The 15,132-nt window shown below is 34.1% G+C and overlaps 1 protein-coding gene and 1 pseudogene across 2 annotated transcripts; one reads left to right on the top strand and one right to left on the bottom strand.

Annotated features, from left to right (window-relative positions):
• Positions 1-2,862: 2,862 nt before the first annotated feature.
• On the top strand, positions 2,863-4,609 carry LOC147497747 (calcium-transporting ATPase, endoplasmic reticulum-type-like; annotated as a pseudogene). Its single transcript, XR_015196877.1, has 3 exons — positions 2,863-2,922; positions 3,214-3,588; positions 3,690-4,609. The product of XR_015196877.1 is annotated as a calcium-transporting ATPase, endoplasmic reticulum-type-like (transcript).
• Positions 4,610-10,051: 5,442 nt separating this feature from the next.
• On the bottom strand, positions 10,052-12,433 carry LOC147497746 (uncharacterized). Its single transcript, XM_086562997.1, has 5 exons — positions 12,190-12,433; positions 11,334-12,107; positions 10,677-10,711; positions 10,254-10,380; positions 10,052-10,143 (listed from the first exon to the last, which is right to left on the bottom strand). Exons 1-5 carry the CDS (start codon positions 12,431-12,433, stop codon positions 10,052-10,054), a joined length of 1,272 nt encoding a protein of 423 aa, XP_086419123.1.
• Positions 12,434-15,132: the final 2,699 nt, after the last annotated feature.

Genomic DNA, 15,132 nt, shown 5'->3' with positions numbered 1-15,132 from the left:
TTCTCTGACGTTAGTTTAATGCAGTTACATCCAATTTCTGATTTCTAGTTAATTACTTTTTGAGTTTAGTTTATTGCATTTGCATAAAGTTTTCGATTTTCCGATAATAACATATGAAAAATCATATTAAAGAAAAAAACTTGCCTCTGTTCGTTGTTTGATATTCATTTATTTCTCAAGGAATTCGATTCTTTCTTGTTGTTCTTTGAAGAACTTTCGCTTGATTTTCAATATTGGAAAACTTTATTTGATTCATGTATTGGTAAAACTACTTTACCTTATGGATGTGGCATTTGGAATAAAAATGAATGGGTGACCATATTATTAGTGCCTTTGAAGCTAAGTCTAATTTGTTTTGGGTTGAAAGGTATGGCAAAGAAACATTGGGTATGAATGATTTATTGGTTAAACATTGTGGGATTAGTGATACTAGTAGTTTAAAGATTTGGGTATGACTGTTTTATTTTCTGCTTATTTCGCTGTCACTGGTATTCCTGCCATTGTATTTTTACCTACGGATAGAATATCAATGGTGCAATTGGTTCAACCTATTGCGAATGGTGCTTTTGTTTTGAGTCTTGATAGGAGATTATGGCTAAGTTGTCTATTTATCTTGCGAATTCTTTGAATTATTTGAGGTTGGAAGGGCAAAAAACAGGTGCGATGGAAATTTTGCAGCAGTTTGATTAGGAAGTATCAGATTGGGTTCATGTGTGTAATGAATTATGACTTGTTGATAGGATGCTTAGGCTTGTGGTTGTTACTACTGGTCATGGGCTGAAATTCACAGTCTAAAGCATACAACTATCTGTTCGAATATTTATGCTGAATTCATGGATTAAAATAACACATGTTAACTAATATTATTAAAAAATCTAATAAGATTGAATTTTTTTTTATTGTAATGTGTACCTTTTCTTTATAGTAGCTCTGAATCCTTGTTTATGATGATAAGTTTTCTTAAAATTATATTACTTGAGGCATTGTTGTGGTGTATTTATAGGTTTTAATTGATTAGGCTTCCCTATTTGATTAGAAGTTTAGTTTGTGTATTATTCTAACTTCATGTATATCTATAATTGTACTATTCGGCTAATGTCCCAAATATTGTTTAGTGTCCTTAACTTGGGCTTCAAGCCCATTATATTTTTCACGAATTGCTCGTGTCTTCAAGTAAACAGTGATGTGTCTTTACTTTTACACTTTTACTAAAGTAATTCAACTTCATTTCCTCCGAGTTATTTCTCACCAAATTGGAAATGAATTGGAAATTAACAATAAACCCCAATAAAGTATAAAGTATATGAGTTATAGAAGTTGAAAGAATGAAGTATCCGAGTCATTGAATGTTTTGATCGATTACCTGCCAAAAAATCCGTTTGATTATGAATTCGTTTCCAAAGCTTGGAATTTGTTATCTGAGTAACAATTACAACAGTTACAGGTATTATTTCTTCTCTTATCATTATTAACCTTTTTTTTTTTTTTTTTAAAAAAAATTGTTATATAGATATCAAATTTTGCAATTTCATGAATTCGTCCCCGCCCATCTATCTGTTGGCATATCTAATCTTAACAATAAGTGAATCTTTCTTCGAATCTTATTCCACCCAGTCTTTTTTCTTGAACTCCTTAGTTTGGATGGGGATTCCAAGGTGCTGGATCGGTTCCTTAGATTAAAAAATGAGCTTGCCGAACTTTATAGTTTCCTCTGAGTTGTGGGATAAAAGCTTGCGTTGCAGTTTCTTATTGATTTTGACCGCTTTACAGGAAAAGGTTTATAGCCTAAAGAACCTAGCCCTCCCAGTTTCTCTTCTTCCATGAGAATTATGTTATCCGCGCAGTTTTCTATTTAGCGGTCGTGGTTAATTACTTGAACATTTCACACCTCTTGATCGGCCTAGGCTTATACCCTTGTTCAGATACTTTTTGATATAATCTGTGATAAAAATGAATGCCTCTGACAACATAGGAAGGATTCCTTCAATCTTTGGGACTTGAGTGTATATTATTTTGTTTGTGTATATAGGCCAGGCTATATTGACACCCCTATATGACTTCCTGAGTTGAATTCTTACACTAAAGCATACGACACAATATACATTTTTTTCTCAAGTATTTTAAGGAGTTTCTCTTAATCAATTTTGCGAGCTGAATCATTTCCTCTATATTACCAGGATGAAGAAGATGTTTAGGCCATTGCTCACTTGTTTGCTGATATGGGCAATTCTTACGTTGAGTTTATTGCAACTGGTACTTTATTACATCCTGCATTATACTTCTCTTAGACAACTTGACATGGTTTTGGTGTCACCTATCTGGGAGCTTTTTAAGCTGCATTGACTGCTATCAAAGTTGATGTACTTGATTGTATCTCATGATGTAGTACATTTTACTCTGCGAGTTGGAATATCAGTTTAACTTAGACCTGAAAAAGTAGTCATAAACCAATTTCACTCAAAATTTTCATATAACCACTATCAAGGCATGAAATTTTGCTGCTGTAGATATTTTCTTGACTGCTTGGTGAGCCATAAATTTCTATGCCTCGTTATACACATTGAGTTCACTATAACGCAAAGTTACCGCTGCCAAGTTTGACTATTCTGTGTTTCTAATAAAGGATTTGTGCTCTTCTGTTTACTGTTTTGCATTTCCATTCATTAATTTTGACAACCATAGCCTATTTTGTGCTCTTTGATGTTTTCAGGAACTTAATGATTTGTCAAGGCTAAGGGATGTTTAGGCTCAACTTCAGAAGATCATTGTGATATCTACCAGGTATGTGGATAAGAACTACAATGTTTGCTAGATTTCTCTGTGTTGGTGTTGCAAGGACATATACTGTTCTCTTGTTTACAAATGGTTTGCTATGTTCGTGTAACACAGTACCCCACTTCTAATTGCAAGATGTCTACCATGGTGAAAACCCTTGGTTTTTTCGATTGTTTGGGCAAACTCGTGTTGATTACATGAGGAGTTTCCTTAAAGGTTACTAAAACCATGATGCACAAAGGAGGGGGCTTCAATTTGATGGGAGCCCTTGTCGGTTCAAACATTATATCATCTAGGATTATTTTTAGCAATGCGGTCTTAAGTATGTGATCCATCATTTGCTGTTGAATCTAGTTGGATTTGATCCACATGTATTGTGAGGTTTATGGATGTTCGGACTTCGAATGTTCTTAGTGATACTTTGGTGCAATCTTCCAGGTTGCCAAGGAAGCATCAGACATGGTTCTCGCAGATGATAATTTCAACACCATTGTTTATGCTGTTGCCGAGGGTCGTGCGATATATAATAACAAGAAAGCGTTCATTAGGTATGTTTCTGAGTTTTGTTATCTTGTGTTTCTCAACTCGGTTATATAAACATTGTGGTTTCCTATTGCAGGTACATGATATCGTCGAACGTGGGGCATACCGAAATGCTTGATACCAGTTCAACTTCTCTTGGTCAATCTGGTTACTGACGGCCCACCTGCAACAACTCTTGGTTTTAATCCTGCTGATGTTGATATAATGGGAAAACCACCTCGAAAGAGCAACGATGCTCTCATTAATTCTTGGGTTATCTTCAGATATTTGGTGAGTATTTTGTACGGTTGTCACTCCAACCATGCCATATAATAGTAGTTATACTTGTTGCCATGTTTAATGACATTCTGTTAACCAATGCATGAATGTAGGTTATTGGTTCATATGTGGGCATCGCAACAGTTGGCATCTTCATTTTATGGTACACCTAAGCGTCCTTCCTGGGCATAAATCTTGCAGAAGATGGCCACACATTGATTACTCTATCCCAGCTCCACACTTAGGGGGAGTGCTCCAGTTGGTCTAATTTCTCAGTGACCCCCCATTCATGGTCAGTGGGGTGGTCGGATAATTAGTTTCTTAGACCGCTATGACTACCTATCGATCGGCAAAGTAAAGGCAATGGCCCTTTCTTTATCTATTTTGGTGGCAATTGGAATGTTCAACTCATTGAATGCTCTGTCTAAAGATAACAGCTTGGTTAGAATGCCACCATGGAAGAACCCTTTCCTCCTGTTGGCAATGTCTGTATCATTTGGGCTTCACTTTCTCATACTCTATGTGCTGTTCCTGGCTGACGTCCGAATGAGCCTGTCTATAACATGTGCAATATCTCTGGTCATGTGGCTAGGTAGTGCCCAAAATCTGAATATGTAGGAGAAAGAGGTGGTGGAGTTCGCGATAGTGGTTACAGAGACATTGTTTGCCGGAGCTGCCATCAGGTTGGGCACATGAGTAGGGATTGCATGGGGAGCTTGGTGATATGCCACAACTGTGGTGAACGTGGACACATGGCAAATGAATGCCTATCGGGTAGATTTATGGAGCGTGCACCCTGAAGGTACTGACACTTTCCAAGAAGAAGGTTGATGGCGGGTGGGTTTAGCGAGGATGTGGTTGTTCTTCTCATTTGTGTCAACATGGAATTTTTCATCACTTTTTAGTTAGTTTCAAGTTTTGAGGTCGTTTATAAGCTCTAGGCAAGTCCTGTTGGGAATTATCTCTACTTCAAAGAAGTGTGTTTGTCGTGGTTTGAACTTAATAAACATTAATATGCTATTATTCTACACTTTTTTTTTATCGATATTTGTTAATTGTTAGCTTATTTTGCTAAATTTGTTTGTAATAGTAAGGGAGGATAGGTAATTTGGTAATGATTTTTACTCACTTCTTTTGGATTGTCAACAAACAAAACAAAGCTATGATACGAATACCTACTCCAAAGGTGACAAATGACTTATATTTTTTTTGATATTGAACACTATAACTTGAAGTAGTCGAATTGGAAAAGCGAGTGTGCTAATATTATAAATTTAAACTAAAAATTAAAGGACTCAATAGTGACAAACTTTCATAAATAAGAAGCGTTAAACCTCGACATTAATTGTGAGGATTTCCTTTTCTTTATTCTCATCTTTGCTGCTAATATCTTTCCAAGCATTTTTCTCCTTTTCGTTCATCTATTTAATTATTTCCTTGAGCTCAAAGATTGTGTCTCTGTTTTCTTTGTCTTGAATCATACAATCTAGCATAAGGTTATTGAGGGTGTCAAGCTGATTTTGTTTTTCTTCAACTTCTTTTCTTTTCTTCAACAGCTCTTTGAAATCAAAGTCTTTAATTTCTATTTCACGTTCATCTTTTATAAATTTTATTGCATTAAAAGCAGCGAAATCTTGTGCCTTTTCTAAAGAATATGTAGAGCTTCTAGAGAATTCTTTAACTATAACGTCTTCATTGTTAAAAAATATGTCTTTTGGTACATGTAGTGTTACACTGCTGATGAATTGTCCGTTCTCTATTTTTGTGTTGTACACTGGATCTTGTAGAACATCAAGAACTGCTTCTAGAATTTCTTTTAGCAACTTAGTTTTACGTAAGTTGTAATTTTCATACTCCATGACCCTGCAATAGAATTTTTTATATAGGAAAACACAATTAAATATGTGAAACTCATAAATATAGATATTTAAATTAAATTGAATTCTTTGCTATATAGCACACAATATTGAGGAAGATAAGAAGAATTGTTTACCTTAACCGTTTGTTTGTTTACTATGGGCGTATGTTCTGGTTTCAATATGAATGAGTTTTATTTTTCTACATATATAGGTCTATTTATGTAAATTGATTAGGCTTCCCTATGTGATTAAAAGTTTAGTTTGTGGATTATTCTAACTTCATGTATATCTATAATTGTTGTATTTAGCTAAGTTCGCAAATATTGGTTTTGTGTCCTTAACTTTAACTTGGGCTTCAAGCCCGTTATATATTACTTTTGACACATTGACTATTGACTAAAGTAAGTCAACTTCATTTTCTCTAAGTTATTACCCGCCAAATTGGAAATGAATTTGAAATGAACAATAAACCCCAATAAAGTCATTGAAGTTGAAACCCCAATAAACTGCAATAGTTTGGATTCGGCTTGGTTGTTGTTTGGTGTTTGTGCTTGTCTTGCACCCACGTTGGATTATTGGTTTGTTGAGAATCTCGATGAAAGTCTTGTTGACGAATATTCTCTTGGGAAGGAAGAATGCTTTGTTAAATATAGAGTGATTGGTTAGTACTCTTTTTTTTTTTTTTTTTTTAATATTGAAGTGAATTATAGTATGTGGTATATTGTTTGAGTAAATGTTTCATTGGGCTGTACAATTTTTTTTTTTTTTTTTTTTTTTTGTTTTTTAATTTTAAAGAGTATTGTTAACGGCCTTTTAGCATGATATATTGAGATTTCGCCCAAAAGCATTGTAAATGATGTAGCAAACTCATAAGTTGCTTTTGTACGTTGAGCTTATGGTTCTGTTTCTTCTTGCTCAATACAGGATCATTGAAGGACACTTTGACATATATGTGAAGAGAATACAACAGCCTTATGCATGGGGTGGTGAACCCGAGCTGCTGATGGCTTCTAGGCTAACATTTATTCTTTCTGCAGAGGTGAGGCTATCTTGCACTTGTAAGATTATTTTTTATAGGCTCATGTACCCTTGCCTTTTAGGATCCTCTTTTAAGAGTTGATTAGTATATTTCATTCTTCAAAGCAAACATGTAATGACATTTTCTTGTAGTTGGAAACTTGTGAATGATCCAAACAGAAGCCAGTCTCTGACCATTGACCCCTTTGCTTTTGATTAATGGGAAGCTATAGCAGTGATTAGGATTATTTTGCTTCATTTGTTCTGAACTCTGGTAGCGTTAAGATATTATTCTCTTCCACTTCTGTTAGTTGCTCTACCAGTCATGCTGTTCTATTTCGAGGCGGTTTGCAATTTCATGAATTTGTCCGCGCCCTGGTAATTCATTTTTGCCTATGGCTATATTTTTCCAAAATGGAGACCAGGTCCATTTGCAATGTCATTCTAATTCATCAAAGGGCAATGTTTGTTGAGTAGAATTTCCTTCGAAAGACCGTAATTAGTATCCATTACTGCTTGGCCGCAAGCGCTTGACTTTCCCTCAAACCATTCCTGATATGCAGACCTCCTACATCTCTAAGTTGAATCACTTCTTCCCATTCTACCAAGGTTCCAAACGTGGCCCTGACTTCCCACCCTGAGTCAATTCCTGATCATCTTATTTCAATGTCACTGCTGCTTGTGATGTATTCTTTTTATATTGGGATGTTAGAAAAGATGCATGCTTGTAGCACTGCATCTGCTTATGCAGTAATGCTCTTCAGGGTTGTTGTATGTATTTTTCCCTTCTCATATTTAGTAAGTGCTTTCACTATATATGAATTTCTATATAGATATTTTTTTAGTTCTTTATTTGTAATTGATAACATGTTTTGCTTTCTCCATCTATGACAGGTCAAAGGTGAACCAAACATATCATACTTGCTCACACTATTATCGAGCACCTGAGCTTATTTTTGGTGCGAAAGAATACACAACAACAATTGACATATGGTGCGTGGGGTTGTGTCCTTGCTGAGCTGCTTCTGGGATAGGTTCTCTCACCACTGTCTAATTGCTCTTCTAATTGCTACTTGTAACATATGGGTCAACACTGATATACCCTTTTTTTTTCCTTCCTTGGTCTCTTAAATTAGCCTCTCTTTCCTGGAGAGAGTGGAGTCGATCAACTTGTGGAAATAATGAAGGTATGATTTGTAGAAGTCACTAAAATGGCAGAAAGAAATAGAAAACATGTTGTATAGGATTCTTTCTGTTAGTTGTCTTTGAGGTACAAAGTGTGATTAACTACTCATCTTCTTGGTTTTATAGGTACTTGGTACCCCCACACGTGAAGAAATAAAATGTATGAATCTAGATTATATGAAGTTTAAATTTCCACAAATCAAGGCTCACCCCTAGCACAAAGTGAGCACGATTCATTTACATGTGAACTTTATATTTTGTCAATCTGATTGTTGGGTTTTAGTGCATATAATTGAACTTTATTTTTTGAAAAATGTTAAGCAGATATTCCATAAACGCATGCCACCAAAAGCAGTAGATCTGGTGTTGAGACTCCTTTAGTACTCTCCAAAACTTCAGTGTAGTAGTATACCCAACTCTAAACAACTTCAAATAAGATATTACCTTCTTGTAAAGACTGTCAAGAGCATCAGTAATAATAGTATACCCAACTCTAAACGTCGATACCAAAAGACTCTCAATTCCTATTAATAGCACTCTGCATTAACTGTAGTAAAAGGAACAATAAAACTCAATTCCACATTCAAAGAAAGAGTTGGTTTCGAACTTCCATTACAGGGGCAGCAGCAGCAGCAACCGCCTCGACATCTTTCGCAGAATTAAAGTAAATTAATCCAAAGACACTACTAAATACCTCAAATAATTTAAAACCTAAACATCATTAATGTATCTCAAAGTACAGATGTTGTTGATGAAATATGAATAAATCCTAATAGAATTCCTAGTAATCTTCCATCCTAAGGTCTTTATTTTTCATCCTTTGATCTCTTTGTTGTCCTCATTTTCCTCTGTTTTTGGATGGACGATTTTCTTCAACAGAGTCTTCATCATCTTCTAATATATCCGTAATGCTAAATGAAGGGAACTTTTCTTTATACTATACTCATTCAACTTAACTTTGAAAATATACTCCTTCCCCGCATTCTTTTCAAGCTTTTCCTTAATTTTTTCAGTACTTTTTCCCTACTTTTTCACAAAATAAATATAGGTACGGTTAAATTACGAACTTTGTATCATTTTATAAAACAATTTTTGTATTAAGTAATGTACTTGCCTCAGAAGTCAGCTCCATTATTTCTTGGATAGGAAACATGACTATTTTCTGCGCTTTTTTACCAAAGATGACAAAAGCTGTTTGATCACCACTCTCATCTTGTACGCATAGTTTAAGTAGGTACCTGCTGATGTTTAAAGTTGGAATTAGTAATGAATTATAAAATTGAAGATGGAGTATTTATTAGTGATTTCTTTACCTGTCTTGTGGAGTCTTGTATGTTGTTTCACAGTTAGTGCAAAAAGATTCCGATCCTTTGTCAACATGCTTATAAGTGCAGTTCTCACATGATTTGTAGCTCCACTGGTTTCCAAATATCTTCACAAACTTTGCCCTGCAAGTGAATTGCTTTCCCTGCAAAAATCATGTTGTATTATTAGTTTAGTTTTTATTAATTTCAGCACGGTATTATTTAGGTATTTACTTGGTATACCTGATTGTGTGTTTCTTTTCCTAGTGAAATTAGCTCCGAAATTGAGACTCTGTCTTGATTCATTAGTTCCTTCATTGAAGTAGGTTCGTCTGTCATTGCTTGTTCAATTTGAACTCTTGTATTTCTAATTTTATATCTACGAAAAACAAATTAGGGATAAGTCATATTTGTTAATGCTTTTGTGAGGAATAGTAATGCTTTTGTTAACGAATATCACCTGTTTCTCATCTGGTCAACGTGCCCAAAATATTCCAAATTCAAGTACAACTTTGTCGTAGATGTTAAACAAAGTTTGTATTCCTTTGTAAAATATGAAAATTCAAAACATTAGATTTGTACTTACTTCCATTATATATGTTTAACACTCTATATAACCGATGATTAAGATTTGTACTTACTTCCAATCTTTTTCAGGTATAATGATGTGATGATGAGCATCATATCTTCTTCTTGATTGCTGATATTTGCCAATCTATCGGAGTTGTCAGTTGTGTAAGAAATTATGTTAAAAAATACTTTATGTAGATTTTGTTTACCTTTTGTTTTGTATTGTGATTTTCCTAAATCCTTGAGATTTCTTTGGCCCAACTCTGATCAGTTTTCCTATGAAATCTGATTTGTAGACATTGTTAGAAATTAGTTATAATAAACAATAGGGTATGTATAAAGAACTCACCTTTAGTATGAAAAACTGAGATATCCTTTGTTTTCATAAGATCTTCAAATTCTACGAATGAAAATTTATATTTGTTGAATGCCATCCCAATTTCTTTCGAAGGAGATACAATAGTATCTTTTGTGAAAGAAATAGTGTACTTAGATCTTACTGGACGATATCTTCTGGTTGTTTCTTTGACTTCAAATTTATCAATTACGAATATCTCTCCTTCTACCAGTTTTTTTCTTTTTGCAAACATGTGTTGGATTCCTGGTGAAATCTTTGCATGAATTTGATTCGACTGCACAATGTAATATAAGTGGATTAAAATTCAAAATGTTTTTTTGATATAAAAGAAGTAATTTTTTTGAGTCTGTTCTACCTTTTTGTCAAGCAGCAGCATGTGTAGACCATATGATTGTGTCTTGTCTTGGAGATTAACAGCTTCCCACATTCTGCTTATGTGTGCCCGAACCTTCCAACTGTCAGATTTGTCGTTCACCTCATCGAAAAAATTGAATTTTCCAGTCATAATGTTCTGTTACAGTATATACAAATATTAGAATTACAATTCTTATCAAAATTATGATAAATATACAACCGTTTGCTATGTATGCATGGACATATGTATTATTTATGCTGAATTAATGTCTATCAAAGCTATGTTTAATAAATTTAATAAGACAATATATAAATATAAAATCCATAATTAAATTAAACAGTCGAATGAGAATCTATGCATTGTTGTTGCTTTCTCAACTATGACCTAGTATGCACAGTCAAATGAGAACCGGTTTTGCTAAGCTATGCCCTGCTATTCTAAAAATCATATACGCAGTCTCTTTGCTTAGTCAGTGCACCATCTTTTCCTATTAAACAATGTTAAAAAAAACATCAGTGTCTAAAATATCAAAAATATAATAGTCATTAGTTTTAGAAAATACCTTTAGTGTTAAAACCTTAAGATGGAATTGAACTCTTCTTTATAGACAATGTTCGGTGTGTGTCCTTCAGGCTCGTTCCCATTCCTTTTGATCAAAAACTTCAGTCCCTCTCGTGATGTTGTTCTTGAAACTGCAACATATAACTGTCCATGCATGAAAACTGGTGTTGGCAAATATATTCCAACTTTTTCGAAAGTTTGTCCTTGGCTTTTGTTTATGGTCATAACAAAACAAACTTTTACAGGGAATTGCTTCTTTTTGAATACAAACGGCCATTTTGTATCGCTTGGTGACAATATTGTTCTTGGAATGAAAACTAGATCTTCTACTTTGTTCCCTGTAATAATATTTGCATATATCACTTTCAAAGCCAATTTTGTGACGATCATCCTAGTACCATTGCATAGTCCTTGACTCTGATTAATGTTTCTCATTAACATAATAGGAACACCAACTTTTAAATCCAGTTTGTGGTTTGGTATGCCGAAAAGTTCTAGAGTGTTTAAGAATTATGTCGGGTATAGAACATCTTGTTCAGCACATTTACCTTCAATTGGATTTAGTGAGTCTGCACTTAAGTATGCCTTCAGTTTTGTCGGGAGTTCTGAAATTATTGTAGAGTTAATTTCATCAAACATTTCATTCCTCGGGGCTAGAATGCTTCTTTCTTTGAGATACTGAACATCTGTATATTTCTTGACCAAATCCAGATATATGCATGACACAATATCTTCTACTGGGTCATCACTCTTAGGAATAAGCAAGTCTTCAGGAATTTTGATCCAAGTTGATTCCACTTCATCACTCAATCTAGAAGTAGGCAGATTTCCATCTCCAAGGTCTAAAACCCATTTGCTAAACTCTTCAATAGAGTTTGTTGTAGTTGAGTCTATATTTCCAATCTTCAGTCTTATGTTCTCAGTTAAGTGAAAAACTTTGCAGTTTTTCCATAATTTTGACTTGTTGATAGAAGCATCAACAACATCAGTTCTTGTGCCCCTTAGAATGACTGGCAATATTTGTTTGAAATCTCTGCCCATCAGGAATGTTTTACCACCAAAATCTTTGCCTTGTGGTTTCAAAACATCCTCAAGTGTACGATTTACAGCCTCAAATCCATGTCTGTGAGTCATTGGTGCTTCATCCCACACTATTAGATCAGCCCGCCTGATAAGGTTATGTAATAATGTCTCATGAGAGATGTCACAATTGGTGTTTTCACTGGTCGAAATAACAATCTTAAACTTAGAGTGAGCTGTCCTTCCACCTGGAAGTAGAAGTGCAGCTATCCCAGACGATGCAACAACAAGAACAATTTTTCCTTCAGACCAAAGTTTAGAAATTATTGTTTTGTAAAGATATGTTTTACCAGTTCCTCCGTATCCGTATACAAAAAAAAACACCTCCTGATTGAGACTTAACTGCATCAGTAACAGAGTTGAATACCTCACGCTGCTTAGTATTCATTCCGTTATGAATAATCTCATATTCCTTTTGCAACTCATTGCAGTTGTAGTCTAATTCTTCAGCAATCAATCTATTTTCTATGGAGATCCTTGAAGACATATCAAATTTTGGGAAATCATGAATGTTTGTGAGAGAATCCTTTTTCAGCCATAATTTGTTCAATGTCACAGAGAGTCTCATTTCTAATCTGGTCTTCAGTTAGTTAGAGCTTATCATTATTGTTTTTTCTTTATGTATCGAAACAAAATATCATCTCCGAGGTGCTTTTGATGTTTCTCAAAAAGTTTATCAGGATAAGTCACCCACAAAATAGTATCAAAGTGACGAACAATTGTCATAAAGATTTTGGAAGTTGCTAATGGCTTGCTTCCTCCATAGCATCATCGCATTCGCTGTCGTCCTCTAGTAGTCCATGCTCCTTGATATAAGAATTTAAAAAAATGAAACATTAGAATTTGAATATAAAAAGTATAAATTAGTCGGTAATTTCAATTTTTTATTTTGATACAGTGAATATCTTTGATAGTAATTTTTTGGCTAATTATTACCTTGATAAACTTGGTTTTTTATTTTTTAGGTAATCCACCCTATTCATGAACTGTAGTTTTTCTTGGACGAATATGGTAAGTGAATGCCTCTTTATCTTTGTAAAGGCAATCCTATAAAAACTATATATTTGATACTTGATGGTTACTTTTTCCAGTTTTTTAACCTTGAACGTCTCAAACGGCAGGATGTCGTCATCAAGTTAGAAATTGTTAGGTTTGTATCTAACCCATAAAGTAAACTTTAGCTATCATAAAATCATCTATTTCTGGACTCGATAATAGAAATGAATGCTTATCTTAGTGTGATATGAATGTAGGCTCTATGCATGACTTTCCTTTAAGTGATATAACAAATCAAATTTGGATAAACATTGCTAAAAGACTAAAATAACTTCTGTCATTGTAGTGTAGGAGTAGAAGTCAGTATTAATTCTATTTTAAAAATCTGGAATATCATAAAAGCTTCCCAAGCTACAGTGAAAGCATGTGGATGAACATTGCTAAAAGACTAAAATTACTACTGTCAGTCCAATGTAGGAGTAGAAGTCAATATTAGGTCTATTTTAAAAATATGGAATATCAGAAAAGCTTCCCAAGTTGTAGTGAAAACATGTACAACAGATTTATCCAGTCCTTATTGTTTTTAACTTTTATAGATTATGTACAACAAATTTATGTTAGAAACTAATATAAACTAAAGATAAAATGTCATTAAAAACATACCTGACATGCTGCTTTGAAAGTTGGATAAACTTTTCAATTAACAGTTCGAATATCCTCATAATTCAAAGGACCTTTGACAATATTCAGCAATAGCCTCAAATAGAATCTCTCTCCTGATGTGGGATGTGCGTAGTACACACATCCAACTTTCTTCCTTTTTTTCCTTGGCTTCCACTTCCTTTCTTTTTTATTCCATACAAATTTAGTAGGAAAATCAACATATGTAAGATTCCTGGCTAATTCTGGATACTCAACATTTGCCGTAAACCACTCCGTGAACTTTGTTTTTGAAGCATTTCCCTATTTATTACATCTTTTGGATAATCTCTTTCACTATAATAAACCAAATGCTGACCTTCAAGATGGAATGGTAACCTTTCCACGCCTGGATTTCTGTATTGAATATCAAATTTCAATAGTCTCCAAACCGCTTCTGAAGCAGATAAGAAACAACAGTCTAAGAAATTTGCTACTTCATTAACATCCTTTACTATTTGATGATCACTGTCGTTGTCTGTAACCAAGTTTTCAACAGTAATTGCGGTAGCTCTGTCCCTTCCCTTGTTAGTGTATTTGAATAGGTACTTGATTGATCTAGCCTTGTTGCATTGTTCAACATTAATATAAGCTTGGTACTTTACTATCAAATCTACATTGTGTGGAACAACCCATCTGTTATCAACTTCTATTTTCTTTTTCATTGCCTTCCGATTGTTATTCCGCCTCCTGTAAATTGTGAATTCATTGTCATCAATAGTTGTCTCTTCACTAAAAGGTTTTGGATAGAACTTAGTACACTTCTTCTCATCCATGCAAGGGGAAACTGGGTTTTCATCACCACACGGTCCATGAATCATGAATTCTACAACTAATTCATATGCAATTTTGTCCTCAATTGGGTTAGGTAACTCAGCAGATATGAGCTTATTGATTTGAGAAGGAGAAGTAGGAGCTATCATGTCTATACATCTTTGAATTTCTGGCCATTTGGGATTGCATGTAAAAGTAATGAAAATATCTGGTGCACCAATGTGTCTGCATATTGCAATGGCATCTTGATAGTTTTGTACCATATAACGGGGTCCTCCTGTGAAAGATGAAGGAAGAACTAATCGTTTCCCTACACAACCAGGTTTCACGTCACCAGCAACAACAACATCTACTAATCCTTGAAACAATTCTACACGAATTGTTTGTTGATTATTTCGAACCCATTCCATTCTACTTTGTTCAGTAGCTGTATAAGAATCTACATAAAACTGTTGTCTTGATAAAAGTTATTTTACGTATTCTAACTATCTATGCGTAAACACAAATAATCAATTTACGTAAATACGTATTTATATCAATATTCCTACTCTCAATAATGAAGTAATATAAGAGTGTCATGATTCGTCCACTCTTAACTCTCAAGACTTAAACAAATTCAACTAATCAAACCAAAAGGAACAATGGTGAGAGTAATGATTTGATGTGAAATTTCTATACTACCATTCCCAACACAAGAACAATAATAACAATAAGATATAATTAAATTAAACTGAAATTAAAACTAATTTAGAACTAAGATTGTGAATAACTAATTATGAATTTAAGACAACTAAATCT

The sequence above is a fragment of the Coptis chinensis genome, chromosome 5 (genome assembly GCF_015680905.1).
Source record: "Coptis chinensis isolate HL-2020 chromosome 5, ASM1568090v1, whole genome shotgun sequence".
Taxonomy (NCBI): domain Eukaryota; kingdom Viridiplantae; phylum Streptophyta; class Magnoliopsida; order Ranunculales; family Ranunculaceae; genus Coptis; species Coptis chinensis.
Note: the sequence above shows the minus strand (reverse complement) of the source record. Positions and strands in the feature narration are given on the sequence as shown.

Bases quoted from the DNA above. Each gene is read 5' to 3' on its own strand.
- LOC147497746 (XM_086562997.1), bottom strand. From the start codon at position 12,433: ATGAGACTCTCTGTGACATTGAACAAATTATGGCTGAAAAAGGATTCT. The intron at 10,381-10,676 runs GTATATGATTTT...ATACTGTAACAG, and splicing joins TGACTAAGCAAAGAGACTGC to AACATTATGACTGGAAAATT. The intron at 10,144-10,253 runs GTCTACACATGC...TACATTGTGCAG, and splicing joins AGACAAGACACAATCATATG to TCGAATCAAATTCATGCAAA.